Consider the following 15450-nt stretch of genomic DNA (forward strand, 5'->3'; position numbering starts at 1 on the left):
AGCCCGGTCACGGTCATCCTTTATGGAAGTTTATTCAAAAGATGTAGCATGGCAATCAGAAGAATATAAAATTTGCTTCACATAATTGGTGAACAGCTATTACTGCCAGAAACTATTCATATACATATACCCTTTACACTTGCACTTGAGACACACACATTTAAGATTATCGGAATTGCCCTTCTTTAAATTTAGTGAATAGGTATAGAATAAAGATTTAGGACTAGTAGTCAAATCGTTACATTAATTTTCCTTAAAAACAAAGTTACTGCTATAGTACCTGAATGAATAGGGCAAAATGTATGCATATACACACACACACACAAATACACAGAGAGATTAAGTACTAGAAATTGAAAACAAGATTGAGATTTCTGCCATGCTATTACCTCCTCCCCAATCTCTAAACTAGATTCTAATTTAACCACACCTATGAGAATACCTGACAGCTGCAGAACCACTTCTAATCTCATTTTCTACTTTAGTTTGTATTTATTTCTCTCCATTTCAGGTTCTTTCCTATTCTTTACAGTCTTATTACAAATAATTAGTAGATCAGTGATAAAGAAGTGCACTAGAAATAAGGTTTCTAGCAGTTCTATTATTGGCTTTTATCTAAAGTTATCTTCTTTGCCTTTATATTTAACACTTAATATTTTGATTAAACCCTAATATTTTTTCAGGATTTCTACAGCTATTGTAATATTCATAGTCATCTTTTGATCACCTATAAGTGAGTTAATTGGTCCCAGCTTAGATCTATCCCAGTATAGATGCCTGCAGCATTGTACCCTGGAAATGGAAAGCATGCACTTGTGCCAAAACCTGTTTTCACCATAGCATGATTCCATTCTAAAGAAGGCTTCTGAATATACTTTCAGAAGATGAATGAATTGTATATAGTCTTATATCTTAAGATACCATGTCCTGTGTTACTTGCTCACCTTATCACTCCATTATTCCAGCAATTTAAGAGTTGATTGTAAACAGGGGATTGTCTCTGTGCATGTATCAAATGGAGAGCACAGTCTTAAAGGAAGGAGGTAAATAGTTCATTTCTATACAGCTCCTAACAGTTAAAATAAATAACAGTATTTGTACAGTGAAAACAAGTAGTATCTGATCTACGCAGATCAACTAGTTTTACAGTGGGTTTCTTTCTAAACAGGTAAGTAGGGAAAAGAAAAATAAGAGGAGGTAAGATTTCACAGAGAAGCAATAAACATGGCTTTGGGTAAAAGAGCAACTGAGAAAAATGCAAGCATTCTCTCCAGGTTTAAAGTATTATTCAATCAAACAGGAATTCAATGGTAACCATTCAAAGTCTGATTAGTAAAACAAAAGTGTTTCCCCTCCATCTTCAGAACAGCTGTGAAGCATCACCACATCAAAACCGACAGCCTCAAATCTGCCTCAGCTACATATATATTTGCAGTATAGTTTTGTGGCGATTTAAGTAACTATATAATTTTTTTAAAGTAAAACAACAACTTTATTTCATATATGCTCTACAGGATTTCTAATGATTAAAAAAAAAATCAGGAAAAACATACAGAAAAATTGGAAGAGAGCCCCTTTCTGCATATACTGTTGTTAGAGGCTTCTGTGGCTAACCACATTTCTCACCTAGTGGAATTTCAGAACTATGGAGTCCAAACATTTGACAGTTTCAGGTGACACGGCTTTTCAGTTCTGGCGTACTTTTTAAGCTTCCCACTTCCTTCTTCAGGACATTAAGCAAAGTTCTAGAACTATCCAAAATCTTCATGTAAGCAGCTTCAGTTTCAGCAAGAATTTTGTCAAGTTCGTTCCGTGAAGCTACCTTTTGGGCCAGGTTTTCACATACACACTCCAGTTTCTCACTCAGGACTTGGATTTGATGCTGGAGTTTATTTTTTTCCTCTTCCGCTTGCTGGATCTGTTTGTTCAGCTCTTCTTTTTGCATACATAAGTCTTCAATGCATTTCACTAGCTCATTATTGTAACCCTGAAGAGCAGCTCCCTGCTGAGTCATCCTCCACAGTTCTCCCTCAGCTCTACCGCCGCTCCCCGAAGTCCCCTCTCAGCAACAGCCTTCTGCACTCTAATTAAAAATAAAAAAAATTGTGTAGCAGAGCTGTCATGAATAATCCTACACTAGCATAACCAAAGCCAAAGGGAAAGATGATGTATAAGGTTAACATGCCAGTTCTGAGGTTTGCCATGTTTCTTCCCTTTCCAGGAAGGGGAGCAGGGCAAAATTGAGGCTCTGTAAGTTTACCTTCACTGAAAATTGATCCTTCATTCTGTGTTGCAGAGTAGAACATGGCAATGCTCTACTTCGGGTAACAAACTACATTTACCGTATTTAAATAAGATCTTAATACCATCCTGAATATATGATGCTTTGTACCTCAAACGTTGGGTGTCTGGTCAGAAACAGCCGAGTGACCCTGTCCCGGGAGGGAGGGCTAGGCAGTCGCCACCGGCCCCTTTCGGCAGCCTCAGGTAGGGGGTACCGTCTCCTCACGCCGAGCACTAGGCAGCCACTTCGCTCGACCTACCTAGGGGCCACCTGGAGCAAACCAACCTGGCGCCGCTGGGCCCTCTGCGGTAATTTTACACCTCTGCCGAAACGCAGAGGAGCTGCTCGCTCCCGCGAGGCGGCCGTTGGCGCCCCGGTGCCGCCAGGCGCCCCTCGCTCCAACACCCCCGGCGGCGACTGGGGCCGCGGCAGCCGCGCAGCGCTGCCCCAGGGCCGGCAGCGAGGCCCCGTCCCCCGCGAGCCGCACGAAACCGGCTCCGCCACAGCGAGCGGCGCCGAGCGGGAGGCGCCCCGACCCGCGCCGCCATCGCCTCCCCAGGGACATTTTAACATCCTCTTTACCGCCGAGCGCTTCCTCGCAGAAGGCGAAACGTACACAAAATGGCTCCTGACTATACATCAAATCCCCGGGCGGAAGGGGAGGAGGGGAGAGGTGAGAGGAGGCCTTCCCTTTCCTATCTCGCAGCCGGGCGTTGCCCCCTCCCCCCGCCGGTCCTCTCGCAGTTCCCCCTATTGCCCCCACCTGCCTGGCGCGCCCGCCCTGCCGGTTCCCACCGAGAGCGCTGCTGCCCTGCGGGGCCCGGCTCCCTCTCGGCCCGGCCTGCCCGCCTCTCCCAGGGGCACGGCCTCCGGACGGCGCGGGCTCCCCGCGGCCAATCAGCCGGCCGCGCCCCGCCAACGGCTGCTCCGCCGGGCGCTCCAGCCGGGAGCACCGCGGAGGCGCGGGGTGAGGGGTCACGAAAATACCCGAGCATTTCCGAAAGCGGCGTCACCCTGACGAGAGCGTGAAAACCTCTCTACGGAAATAACCGATGTTTTCCGAAGACAGGTAGCGTTCCCGAGAGAAGGACGAGGCGGGCCGGCCGCGGGGAAGGGGGAGGGGAAAGAGTTACGGAAGGAGCCGATGTTTGCCGAAGGGAGAGACTGAAGGGCGTTGGGCTTGGCGAAGGCAGCCGATGTTTCCCGAAGGCAGAGTCGCCCGAGAGCAAAGGGGACAGAGGGGACGGAGCGTGTCGGAAAGAGCCGAAAAGAGCCGACGTTAACCGAGCGCGGCGTCGCCCGAGTTTCCCGGATGTAGTTGGAGGAGCGGCGGCGGCGGTGGTGGCGGGCGCAGCGGGGGGAGGAGGCGGCAGCGGCGGCAGCAACGGCAGCGGTGGCGACGGCGGCGGAGTCCGTGCTCCCGGAGGGTCTCAGCGCGCGCGGGGCCGAGTTGCTGGCGTCTCCCCCTTTCGCTGTGTGCGGAGGAGATGGGCCCGTGAGCGCTGCTCCCAGCCGAACTGCCTGAGCCGCCCCCTCCCTCCCTTCCCCCCTCCCTGCCCCCGGTCGGCGGCGAGGCGGAGCGCTGCCTCCCCCTCCTCCCCCCTCGGCGCCTGTGGCCCGGCCGCGGCCGTCCCCTCCTGGTCCCCTCACACTCACACACACAGGCCGGGCATTGATGGTAATGTATGCGAGGAAACAGCAGAGACTCAGTGATGGGTAAATCCTTTCCTCCTCCTCTGGCCCCTTGCCCCGCGGGGTCTCCCCCTCCCCTCCGCCATGTTTGGGCCCCCTTCCCTGGCGGCCGGTAACGGTTGTTCGCTAACGTCTCTCTCTCTCGCTTTCTCTTTAGCTGTCACGACCGCAGGGGGGACTCGCAGCCCTACCAGGTACCTAAAGCGCCGGCCGCTAGGCCCAGGAGGAGGAGCAGGGGAGGAGAAGGGGGGGGGCAGCTACTCCAGCGTAGGCTTCGGCCGCCGCCGCAGGCCGCGGTGCAACAGCCTCCTCGGCCCCGTCGCTCAGTGCCTCTTCGGGCCCGGGGGGAGCCGGGGGAGGCGGCGGCGGCTGCGGCTGCGGCTGCATGCGGAGAGCATGGGGCTGCCGCTCCTGTCTGGGGCCTGTGGGGCCTGGGCGAGGAGGAGAGGCCTAGTACAGCCCGTCTACGGCTTGGGCCTAGGAGCCGGGGAGGGAGCCTAGGAGCGAGTCGGGGTCACTTGCAGTAAGTGCAGATCCAGGGGGAGGTGAGTGTTTTCTTTTTAAAAACAAAAGGCATTTTGTTCTTCCCCCGCCCCCCTCCCCAAGTCCTTTCTTCTCCCCAAAACTGCTGCTGTGGGCTGTAACCTGAGCAGGGCATGATTTTAGACACTGAATAACTGGGGTTGCCAGTCAGGCTTAATTTCTGCAGTTGCCAGCTGCTTAGCTATGGTCAGAAACCACTATCAAATCCTTGAACTGCTGAGATGAACCTTAATTTCTGTAAGGAATACTACATTCGTCTGCCTTGCCTACTGAGAAATTTAGTTCTGAGGGTGTGAATCTGGGGAATGCTTGCATATTGTAGTATTGCTCTCCTTAGGGCACATAATTGAGCTGTTGTTTTATTACATTTTTGTGTATTTGTATCGCTGTGAAATGTAACCTGACAGTCAAAGGCAGCTGTTAGTGACAGTTCATGTAAATGTAAACAGTTGCCACTCAGAAGTTCACACTGCAAAATCAAGCAAGTCAAAGAGATGCAGAATGTGTCATTTTTGGTAAATATTTCCAAATTAACTGTCATATTCCATGTTGTGAGTCCCCAGAATTCTAGTTTTTTTATTGCTTCTGTTACAGAGATGCTAGTACTGAAAAAAAGCTTGCAGAAGTTCCAGGTAGAGGTGAAATTAAGTGGCTTCAGTTGCAAGATGGAGGACATATTCAAAGTTTACACTGATTCAGTACAACTTTTTGTTCATCATTTTAATACTAACTAGGGACTTCTGCTTCTTTCAAAAGTGACAGAAGTACTGTGGCCCACTTACTGCTGAATGTATGCAGTCCACCAGTGAAAAGATAAAGAAATTAGATTTATCTTAACAGCAAATGTTACATTGGATGTCATAGTGGGAGAAAATGGTTTGAGTTCTAATTACAGAACTTGTTGCTTTAATGTAGGTAATTAAAACCAGAAAGGCTAATGCTGATTATTGAAAAGGGAAATTAATTAACTTCAAAATGTATTCTGGAAAGAGATCTAAAATTTAGAAATAACACTTTAAGATCTGTTCTGTAACTTTAATGTAAATGCCTATTCTCTTGTTGTGTATTGCAGACTCTTAAATACTCATCCAAGGGTCACCCCAGTGGTGGTGATCACCGTCATGACAAGATGCGAGACACCACAGATCCTTCACCACCAAATAAAATGTTGCGGCGATCTGATAGCCCTGAAAACAAATATGGTGACAACACAGGGCACGCTAAAGCAAAAAGTGTGCATACTCACAGAGTTAGAGAGAGGGATGGTGGTGAGTTATCTTTAACCTTTATTTAAGCAATTGCTAATTTTTTAGAAATATTATAAATTAGCAGTTATCACTGACATGAGGAGAGCTGTATTCTAAATGATGTGCCAGATACCATGCTTGGAAGACTACACTGAAACCAAAATGGCAGTTTCTTTGGAAGTAATCATTTAGGTTTCTATTTTTACAGGTGTGGTAGTTTTTGTTAAAGCTGCAAAGATTAAATAAACTTGTCTTTTTTTTTTTTTTTTTAACTGATATGTCTGTGTTAGTTATAATTTAGATATACTGCAATATTCAGTAATATAAAATGGTATTCTAGATTTACCACTGACAAATGTTTGCTATTTTAAGAACTATATTATAGTGCTATTATTTTTAATAATTCTGTGTATTGTGATGATATACTATGTAGTTGAGCACTTTATAGACTAAACCCCATAAAAATGGAAACAAGCTTCTTCATTTTTAGCTGCTGTGTAGAACTTAACAATCAGAAAATAACAATCCAAGTTAGCACTTTACTGGAGTCTTTCTTGGCAGGAACATAGAGGGGAAATATTCACAGTTAAGTCAGCTAGCTTGTGTTTTTATAGGATATTGTAGACCGTAATAATATGCTCAATGATTTCTTAACTGATGTTAGAAACAGGAAGGGGTAGGGTTTTCCTTTTAATTAAAAATGGTAATGGTTACAGTTTAAAAATTCCCAAATACTGACTGAATTTTGAAGCCTGTTTTGTATTTTGTAAGTACTATATTTTGTCTTTTTATGGAGTTATAAAACAAAGTATTCAAAAAGAGAATTTAAAGATAGAGCTGTAAATTAGAGCTTCTTGATGTTCTGTGTAAAGTTAACAACTTGTGATGTAAAGATACATTTATTACTGCATTATCGTTATTTGTTATAATAGATAGTTAATGCTAAAGTAAAATACAGAAAACATTTTAAGTACCTTTTAGGAAAGGCTGCACACCACAAATATATTTATGGCATCCGAGTGTATTTATAGTTCCTATTTGTTTTTCCTTCTTTGGGTTGATGCAGAAATATCTGTAGATCACTAATAACGTGATGCTGTTGTGTAAAAGGATGCTGAAAGCATGCACTTTATGTTAATACACTGTTTTTTGTATATTTGATCATCCTTGGAAGTGTAGTAATCTCAGATTTAAACACACGTGCAAAGCCAGTAGGCTGCTATTCTGTGCTACACTTCAAGGTATCATAATTTCATATTTTTGTGCTCTCTATTCTTTCCTGCTTACCTGTCCAAAGATACTAATCCTGCATACTCTTGAAATTGTGCTTAGTTTTGCTACAGTTAGTAATTCTTCTGATTTCAGTGGAGCATGCACTTAGTGGAGCTATGCATATATAAAAACTTCTGGAGGATAAGGAGAATATTTATGTTTTTGAGTATTGAAATTCTTTTTAAGATAAGAAAGCTGTTCTGAAGTTCTCACTGAGTCCAGCTGTATTTAATAACTCGTGAATGTCCTGACATATGGATGTGTACAATAGTGATGGAAGTAAATGAGTGAATAATTCATAGTTTTTTAAGTAGAAGGAACACTATTCCACTGTTACTTCTACTTTCCCAGGCTTTCAGCACAGTGGAGAATTTACTTTATTCTGATCTGAAAGTGTTTGTATGCACATTTTATTTTAGTACAGTGGGAGAAGAAAGTAGTCCTACACAGTTAGTTTGAGGGGAAACTACTAATTTAAATAAATGAACATCTGTACTATGTAATGGAATGAAGAAGTACCTTTTTTTTGTATTCTTAATAAAATAGGTTTGGCCCCAATTTGCTCAGAATAACCAAAGTTGTGTTAAATCCTGTATATTGTATACAGTAAACCCAAACTGAGCTGACTGGAGCCAGGAGCATGTCAACTTTGTCTTTCAAAGTAGTTATGTGCGAGTTTCAGCTCATCGCATCTTATTTTCTATGTCCTGTCAAGATTTACTGAATCTTTCGGTCAGTATGAATTGAAGGTAGGTGTTAGAATGTAGTTGAAATGCGGTGGGTATTATGGACACTTGTATATTGGTAATATCTAAAGAACATGATTTTACCATGTCCTCTGTTTACTTGAATTACACTGAAGTACTATTTATTGTTATAGAATTTCCATAGTTTTGCAAATATGGACATGCAGGGAATAGAGGTAATTTCACATTTTTCATTTCCTGGCTCCCCAAAAAAGCTAATTTTGTTTAAATGAATGGATTCATACCACAAATCATTGTGAAAAGTCTTTATTGAAGTCCTAATATTAATTGGCTTTGATGCTACTGTAGTTTTCCACTTTTTTTACTGCTTGAGCGATCTGTTCTGCATTGTCTTAGTTCTGGATTTTTTTTTTTGTAATTGCTGTACATTTCACTATTCTAAAGTTAGTGGTGCTTGATTTGGAACTACTACAAAGGAACTATTGCCTTCCTATGATCTAGTTGAACTTAACAAAACAAATGCTATTGAAAAATCTCCAGTGTTATTTCCCTCCCCACCCCCCCAACTCCCTTAAAGCCCCAAACAAACAACCTTGATTTCTCTCATCCCTCAGAAAACAAAAAAACCCAAAATCTGGAGTCTTACTGCTGAATGTGAAGCTAAATTAACCTGATCCTTTCCCTTTCAAGTTAGTGTTTAAAAAGTCACTTCCATTTTTATCTTTCTGATTTTTGCTCTTAATTGAAATGGAAAGCTCCACTGGTGTAGCATGCTGGTGCTTGGGATTCGTCTAGTCATGACTGGTCCAGTTTTTTGCGGTAAAGACAAAATAGGCCAAATGTCGTTTGAAGGTTTATGTATATGTGTATAAAATGTAACACCTGTAATTATATTGATTTTAAAATGAGTAACTCAGAAGTGATAGAACCTCCTACTGTGGATACTTTTACTACCTGTGTAAAGGTATTTGTCATTATAGCTTATTCTTGGAATACTCATGTCAGAATCTTTTGTGCTTGTAGAACTGCATCTATGGTAAGAAGTTTTACTGCTTTCAATTAAGTTTTTAAAGTGTGTGTGATACAGTGCAAACAGAGCATTTTTCAAAGTTGCTTACTGCATGGTTTCTCTGGAAAAAGGCTACATGCAAAGAAGATAGTTTCTCTGAGGAGACTTCCAAATTTATGTTGGGCTAAACATAGTAGAATACTTATAAGTTTTCATCACATTCCTGGTTTCCGAAGAGTACTGTACATCTAACGTATCAAAGTGCTGAAATAACTTTGTACTTGTATTCAGGTCCCTGTGTGCTGTGTCTGTTGTCTGCAAGAGTTTAAAATGTAATGAATAGCTACCCCCTTTAATGTATCTGTTATTTGTAGGTCAGTTCCTATAGGCAAATGTGGAGTTTGAAGAGATTAGCAGTCTTATGAGACCAGCTGAAGTGTGAAGTTCCATAACAGTAACAAATAGGGACTTAAACCTACCATTGTTTACAGGGAAGAGAACTTTGAAGGGTCTTGTAGATGTGAAGGAGTGTTTCCATTAAAGAAAATGGGAAAGTACAAAGATTTAGCGTTATTGTGCCTGAGGCTGAACGGACTGAGGGGGTACATGATCCTAGTAGCTCTTTTCAAAGGAATGAGTGAGATGATATTGGTGTAAAAGAATTATAGACAAGAAAGAGGAGGCAAGGAAGTCAAATAGGGTAGCTTTGGGAATGTTGTGAGGGAGGTATTAATGCTATTTGGGAATTAAATTTGCAAGGTACAGCCTGTTGCTTAAAGAAAGGGGTGTATGGGGCAGGGACGGTAAGGTTGTCTCTTGCTGCCTATGTGTATGGGGCAGAATGACCAGCCAATAATAGAAAAGAGGAAAAAAAGTTAAGAGTTCAGTGAAAAGAGTGTGGAGTTCAGTTATTTGTTGTTGTGAAGATGATGCTGAGTATTTTGCTACATTTATGCTTAAGAGACTGAAAATGTTTGCTTCCTGTCATGATCTCAATTGTTTAAAATAACAAAGGGGAAGCATTAGTATACACAGCATGAAATTTTTAGCTGGATTGTATGCTATGCATGCTGTTTTCTGGAAATTTGGTTATAACTCATGATATTTAGATTCCAAAATGTAACCAAACTTCAATGAATTTAAGTTTCTTTTTCATGGATTTTTTTTTTAATTGGCAATTAAGAATGCTGTCAGTAACCACTCTGCCATTCCTGATACAGTTCTAAGATTCAAAATCCTACTGTTCCATCAGAGCCCGAATGGAGTATTTTATTTTACATCATGAATTTCCAGTCTTACGGAGCTGCTTCTGTCATGGAGCGTTGGCTTGCTTTGTTTCCAGTGGTTCCTGGAAGAGTTCAGAATCTGCATTGTAAAAGGCGTGCTGAACAGCTGGAAACAAGGGGCCAGCTTTCTTTCCTATCCTAGTGACCCTTATAGTAGAGGACAAGAAGCTAACTTCCGGTTAAATGTGTGTGATCGTTGACCAGCAGTCAGAAATGAACAGGGCATTAGGACAGGTACAAGAGAATGGAAGCTGGCTGGGCAGTATGCATGGGAAAGAGGAAATTACACGGCACGCAGAAAAAAGGAAATCTGAATAGTTAAAGCACAGCGAAGGGTTGAGGTTGCCAACCATTTGATCAGCATTATGTGCTGTTATTATTAAGGTAGTTATTTGTTACTATGAAAACAGTTTCTTCACCTTAATTGTATTGTCAAAGCTGAGAAGAGACACATCTGCGATCGCAAATGAGAGAGTAGATTGTCCATGAAATATGCTTTGAAAGAAATTTTTTTTCTCAACATCCAAATATTTGAAAAAAACCCTCTCCTAGTTCTTTGAAAACTGGCTATGGTGGATGACTCTGAAGGAGATTTTTTTTTCTTTTTTTTTGGTAAAAAAAATGAAGTTGCTTCCAGGATCAGTCAACTCTGAAAAGCTTTTCTGTGGATTAAAACAAAACAAAAAAAAAATAGGAAAAAGGGGATTTCTGTGGATATCTAAGTTTGAATAAAAGCTTTCTTTGAGGTCATTACTTGTACTACTACATTCAGTTTTGGGGGAGAGGTTAATTTTAACAAGAGTTTGTGTTAAATGTTTGGGAGTTTTAGATAGAAAATAACTTAAAATTTGTTCTGTACCTTTGGCAATGCTTCTGAAGTTAGTTTTTGGTGGATCAGTTGTATTGCCATTCACTTTTTTACTCTGTTGTGAACTTCTCTAATAGAAAAAAATTGGAATGTTTGTAATCATAAAATCACAGTAAAGAATGTAAGTTGTATAAATACTTTTTTTTTTAGTTTTGAATTTAATATTCAGAATGTTAATGTTCAGATTTGCTTTTGAAATGCAGTTGCAAAGCTGTGCTTTTAAAAAGTGCAGGATGGAAGTTACTTTTAGTTTTTTTGTTATTTATATTAGGAAAGAATTGTGATAGTAATATGACAGTATTAAATGCTAAGTCTTTAAGAAATGCATTTAGGGGTTTTGGAGGGTGTGTGTGTGTGGGGGGGAGGGGGGGATTCTCTCCTTTTTCTTTCATTAAACCCTGGTATCTGATGTAAGTGAGGAGAGCAGAGAAAATCTATGAATGAGAGACTATCCACAGTGAAAGCTGCAGTGCCTGGCAACAAGTTAGGCTGTTCTTTCTTAGCCTACTGCTGTAGGCGATTTCTAAAATCCATTGACATTAGGATTTTGATGTTGGGGACTTCTAGAATTCCAGTGCTGTTCTGCTTTATTGCTCATTGCTAGTATATGAGCTGATCTATTTACAGATCTATGTTTTAAGGTTTCCTTTTGTTGTTGTTCTCTTTAAAGGAATGTGTATCTTTAAATGTTTTTAAAAATACATAAACTTGGTTCTTGGATTGTAAATGTAATATGTTTAGATAATTTCAATAGCTAGATCTGGTAAGCTTTTCTGTGTACGCTTAGCTTACATTTTGGAAAATGGAGAATTATTGGCTATAAACAAGTTTTGTCAAATTTGCTTTCCTTTAGTACATAAAAAGCATTTCCTTGTGATCAGTTTACTTATCATCATGCTTTCTTAAAATATACTTCCAGTCTTTGAGTTTGCAGAAATGCGTTATACAGGCTATTACTTGGGCTTTTAAACAGATATTTTTGTGTTACTTTTCTGAAAGTTAAAAGAAGCAATGAAAACTGGTAGTTTCTGAAGAGCTGCCTGATACTATACAATAGCTAAGATAGCAATTTGTAAGTTATATAGTTTTTTTTTTCCCACACTGGAATTACTGTGTGCTGTCTAAGGGGCCCTGATTAAAGTTAGTTCCTTAACTGCTGTTTAGGAGCTGGCTGTTTTCTATGAAGAGACATGTTGTTTATTGCCAGTTTACATTTGTTTTCCCTGCTGTTTCTTTCCACTCTATATGAAGTACTGAATAAGTCAGTTATCATTAAAATTATGCAGACCTGTGGGAGAAAGCTGTCTCTTTGCTTTTAACAGGTATTTGGGCTAAGAGAAGCTGATTTATTTAAGTGCATTTTGCACTCTACAAGGCATCTTCTAGTTCAAGATGCTGTAATAGCTTTGCTATGAAAAACAGTATTTTAAGAATACTCAACTTCTAGCGTTAACTACGTTTATTAAGTTCTTTAGGCCCTTTCAGAGGAAATCTTCACTTTTAAAGTAGAGAGAAATTGTTTCTTACATAGTCCTTTAGTAAGGACAAAAGTGTACTGATGTTGAATGACAGTTCTCAGCACTGATACTTCTAAAAAATTGCTCTACCAGCTATTGGTTGTAATGTAAAAATAAATACTTTCTGGACTTAAATGTAGCATTTGAAAATAGAGAAGAGTGGGGGTTTTATGTTTTTGTTTTTTGTTTTGTTTTGTTTGTATGTTGAGCAAGATGAATACCCTCTTGGTGCTTTCTCTTGAATTGTGAAGAGTCACAAAACTTGGTTGTACTTGACTGCATAAAGTGTTCTCTGGTGTGACTTCAGAGAGGAAAGAGAATCTTGTAATACTGGAAGACCTTTAGTAGACTCGCTAGCTTTTTACAGTAGAACTACCTTAGAAAAAGCATATAGGTTCACTAGCTGTTCCTTAATGTTTTCCTTTTGAAAACACTAGCCTAATGATACAGGGAATTCTTGCCTATGTTTTGGCATGAACCTGTGTTTCTTCGGTATTTTTCCTTGTGGAAAAATTACTAAACAGAACAGTTGTGGCTTGCCAGATTTTTGCTAAGTATTTTATCTCTTTTTTGAAATCCAAGCTTTCTATCTAAAGTTGTCTGCACAGGTAATAATATTAGAATTACACTATATGCTATACTTCATTGAATTTTTTTTTGTTTAAAGTGTTGCTTCAGAGAAGATTATTTTGAAATTCATCCATCTGTAGTAAGTGGAAAGATCTATGTTAATGAATACATAAGTAAAACTGCATCAATTTCTGCAAAGTGCAGGCTTCTAAAATATCCTGCTAATCCTGTAAATTTTATAAACTTCTGAAATTATTCATAGGCATCTCTTGAATCCATTGAATCTTGAATCCATTTAAACTCTGCTGCTGCAGCAGAAAGTTTTTTTCAGATCTTCAACAGGGGGGAAAAAATTCTGAAGAGCAGAACTGAAATTCATCAAAATTTGCTCGTTAGTGAAAAAGTACAGAATTTCTTCGCATCTAGGAGAAAGATGAGTGTCTCATGAGAAATGCTGTTGAGGGAAGATCACCTGCAAATGAGAGCTTGGTGGATAGATACTGGCACCCCCCCACCACCACCTTGCAACAGGCTAGCAGCTCTGAAAGAGGAAAGTAAGATACACTTTTGCATCCTTCCTTTTTCTCTTGGAAAGCAGTTAATTTTTCTTCCTACTTACAAGCTGGTGAGGTTGAGGTGCATGTTTTAAGGCATAAATTACAGTTGCCTACTGACTGGAGGCTAGTAAAAAAGTATCCTTGAATTCTGCTCCAAGAAGCTAATGTCCAGTTGGAAAGCCTGTCTTCCAAATTACTCAAAGGGGACCTAGATTTTTGAGCAGATGACTGACAGCAGACCTCACTATTCATTCTTTCTTTTTATCAGATGGATTAAGAGATGTCTGGTAAGCCTTTGAGGCCTTGATTTGTGATTCCATGCATGCAGGAGTGTTATATTGTATTTGAAATGAATGGGAAACGAGATACCTAAACACCTTTGTTCCTTAGGCCCACTCTCAGTTTGTGATAGTCTGTCTTCCTTACTGTGACTATTGTAATGAGAAGAGTTGCAAAGGAAAAATACATAATGGTGAAATGTTGTAGTTTTTCAGCCCCACTTTTAAAACATACCTAATCTTGCTTCTACAACAACAATATGATAAAACATTAATTTCCTGGTTTTGTCTCATTTTGCAGTATCACTGAAAAATTACTTTATAACAAGGGCAAGGCACTCTGGCATATGAACAGTTAGTTTCCAGAGCTAAATTTCCAGTGTCTGAGGTGCAACAGAAGTCTTCAGGAGGTCTTTTTTTCTGTCTCAGCTTTTGACATAAATTTTCTGTTGCATATCAACCAACTTCTGTGACCTGCTGTCTCAAGTATATATGAAATCAGTTATTCTTATCCACTGAATAAAATATTTTGAGATCTTTAAATATAAAACATTATTTACACTGTATGTTTTATGGATCAAACACTGGTAACTGATAGATTTTGAAATTATAAAATTTGTCACTATCAGGTGAATATATTTTTTAGTGTGAATAGATTTGTTCTTGGAATGAAATAGTAACATTCTTCTATGAGGAAGAAATCTTAGGCTCATTCATAAATTATCATTAATTTAAGACTGTGGTAAATAAAAAACTGTTCACTATTACAGGGTTAGTTAAGTTATGCAAAAGCAAAAATACTAATTTCTGTACAGGTACATGTAGGAGTGGTCCACTGTGTACGATTGTACAGGAAGGAAATTACAGGAAGGAGTATAAGACTTTACAGGAAGGAGATATATGCACAGCAGTGACTCTAAAACAGACATGAAATTCCTGATGCACTATTCGGAGCATAAAATTTGAGTGTAATGTTAGCCAGAAAGAATATATAAGCAGAGGAATATCAAGTACAACTAGATAGAGATTGCCTCTTAGGGTGAGTATGACAGCTGCTGGAATAAAGTCTCTGGTTTGATTCTCACCATTCATAAAGGATGCAAAACTGGAGATTTTCAGAGATGAGGCAAAAAAAATGACTGTAGTTTAAACTTGTGCCTTAGGAAGAGAGACTTGAAGAACACTCGCTATAGTTGCAAAGAAAACATTAGGGGTTTATTTGATTAATAGTAACAGGGAAAAGAAATTGCATAGTTAAGAGTTCTTGAATATATCAAATAAAGGTACAGCAACATCCAGTGGCTGGAAGCTAAACATAAACATTCAGGAAATAGGAATTTGGCACAATTTTTAATGTTGTTAGTCACAACTGGAGTAACTTATTATTTTTCCAGAACTGGAAATTTTGAAACTGGATGGTTTCACTTTAGACAGCTGTTTTTTGTTGCTTTATGCAGAAAGTTGAACTAGTTTATAAAACATCCATTGATAATACAGTGAATATTTCTAATTTAGATGTTTTAGATCAGTGGTCTATTCAAATTGTAAGGGATTAAGAATTGTTAATTACCTTTAAGCAGCACTCCTTTGATACTTTTTTGGTGCATGAATGTGGGAAAT

The 15450-nt window shown here is 40.0% G+C and overlaps 2 protein-coding genes across 2 annotated transcripts in view; one reads left to right on the forward strand and one right to left on the reverse strand.

Moving 5' to 3' along the window:
- Positions 1–1669: 1669 nt before the first annotated feature.
- On the reverse strand, positions 1670–2014 carry LOC106489997 (microtubule nucleation factor SSNA1). Its single transcript, XM_013949307.2, has one exon. It carries the CDS (start codon positions 2012–2014, stop codon positions 1670–1672), a length of 345 nt encoding a protein of 114 aa, XP_013804761.1.
- A 1867-nt stretch (positions 2015–3881) lies between these two features.
- The window catches only part of WAC (WW domain containing adaptor with coiled-coil), a 68492-nt gene continuing 56923 nt past the window's right edge, over positions 3882–15450 (forward strand). Inside the window, 3 exon segments of the mRNA XM_013949302.2 lie at positions 3882–4000; positions 4134–4170; positions 5592–5787. Coding sequence (XP_013804756.2) covers positions 3960–4000; positions 4134–4170; positions 5592–5787 — 274 coding nt within the window. The 5' untranslated portion in view covers positions 3882–3959.

This window comes from Apteryx mantelli, chromosome 2 (assembly GCF_036417845.1).
Source record: "Apteryx mantelli isolate bAptMan1 chromosome 2, bAptMan1.hap1, whole genome shotgun sequence".
Taxonomy (NCBI): domain Eukaryota; kingdom Metazoa; phylum Chordata; class Aves; order Apterygiformes; family Apterygidae; genus Apteryx; species Apteryx mantelli.

Coding starts and splice junctions, on each gene's coding strand:
- LOC106489997 (XM_013949307.2), bottom strand. CDS start 2,014: ATGACTCAGCAGGGAGCTGCTCTTCAGGGTTACAATAATGAGCTAGTG.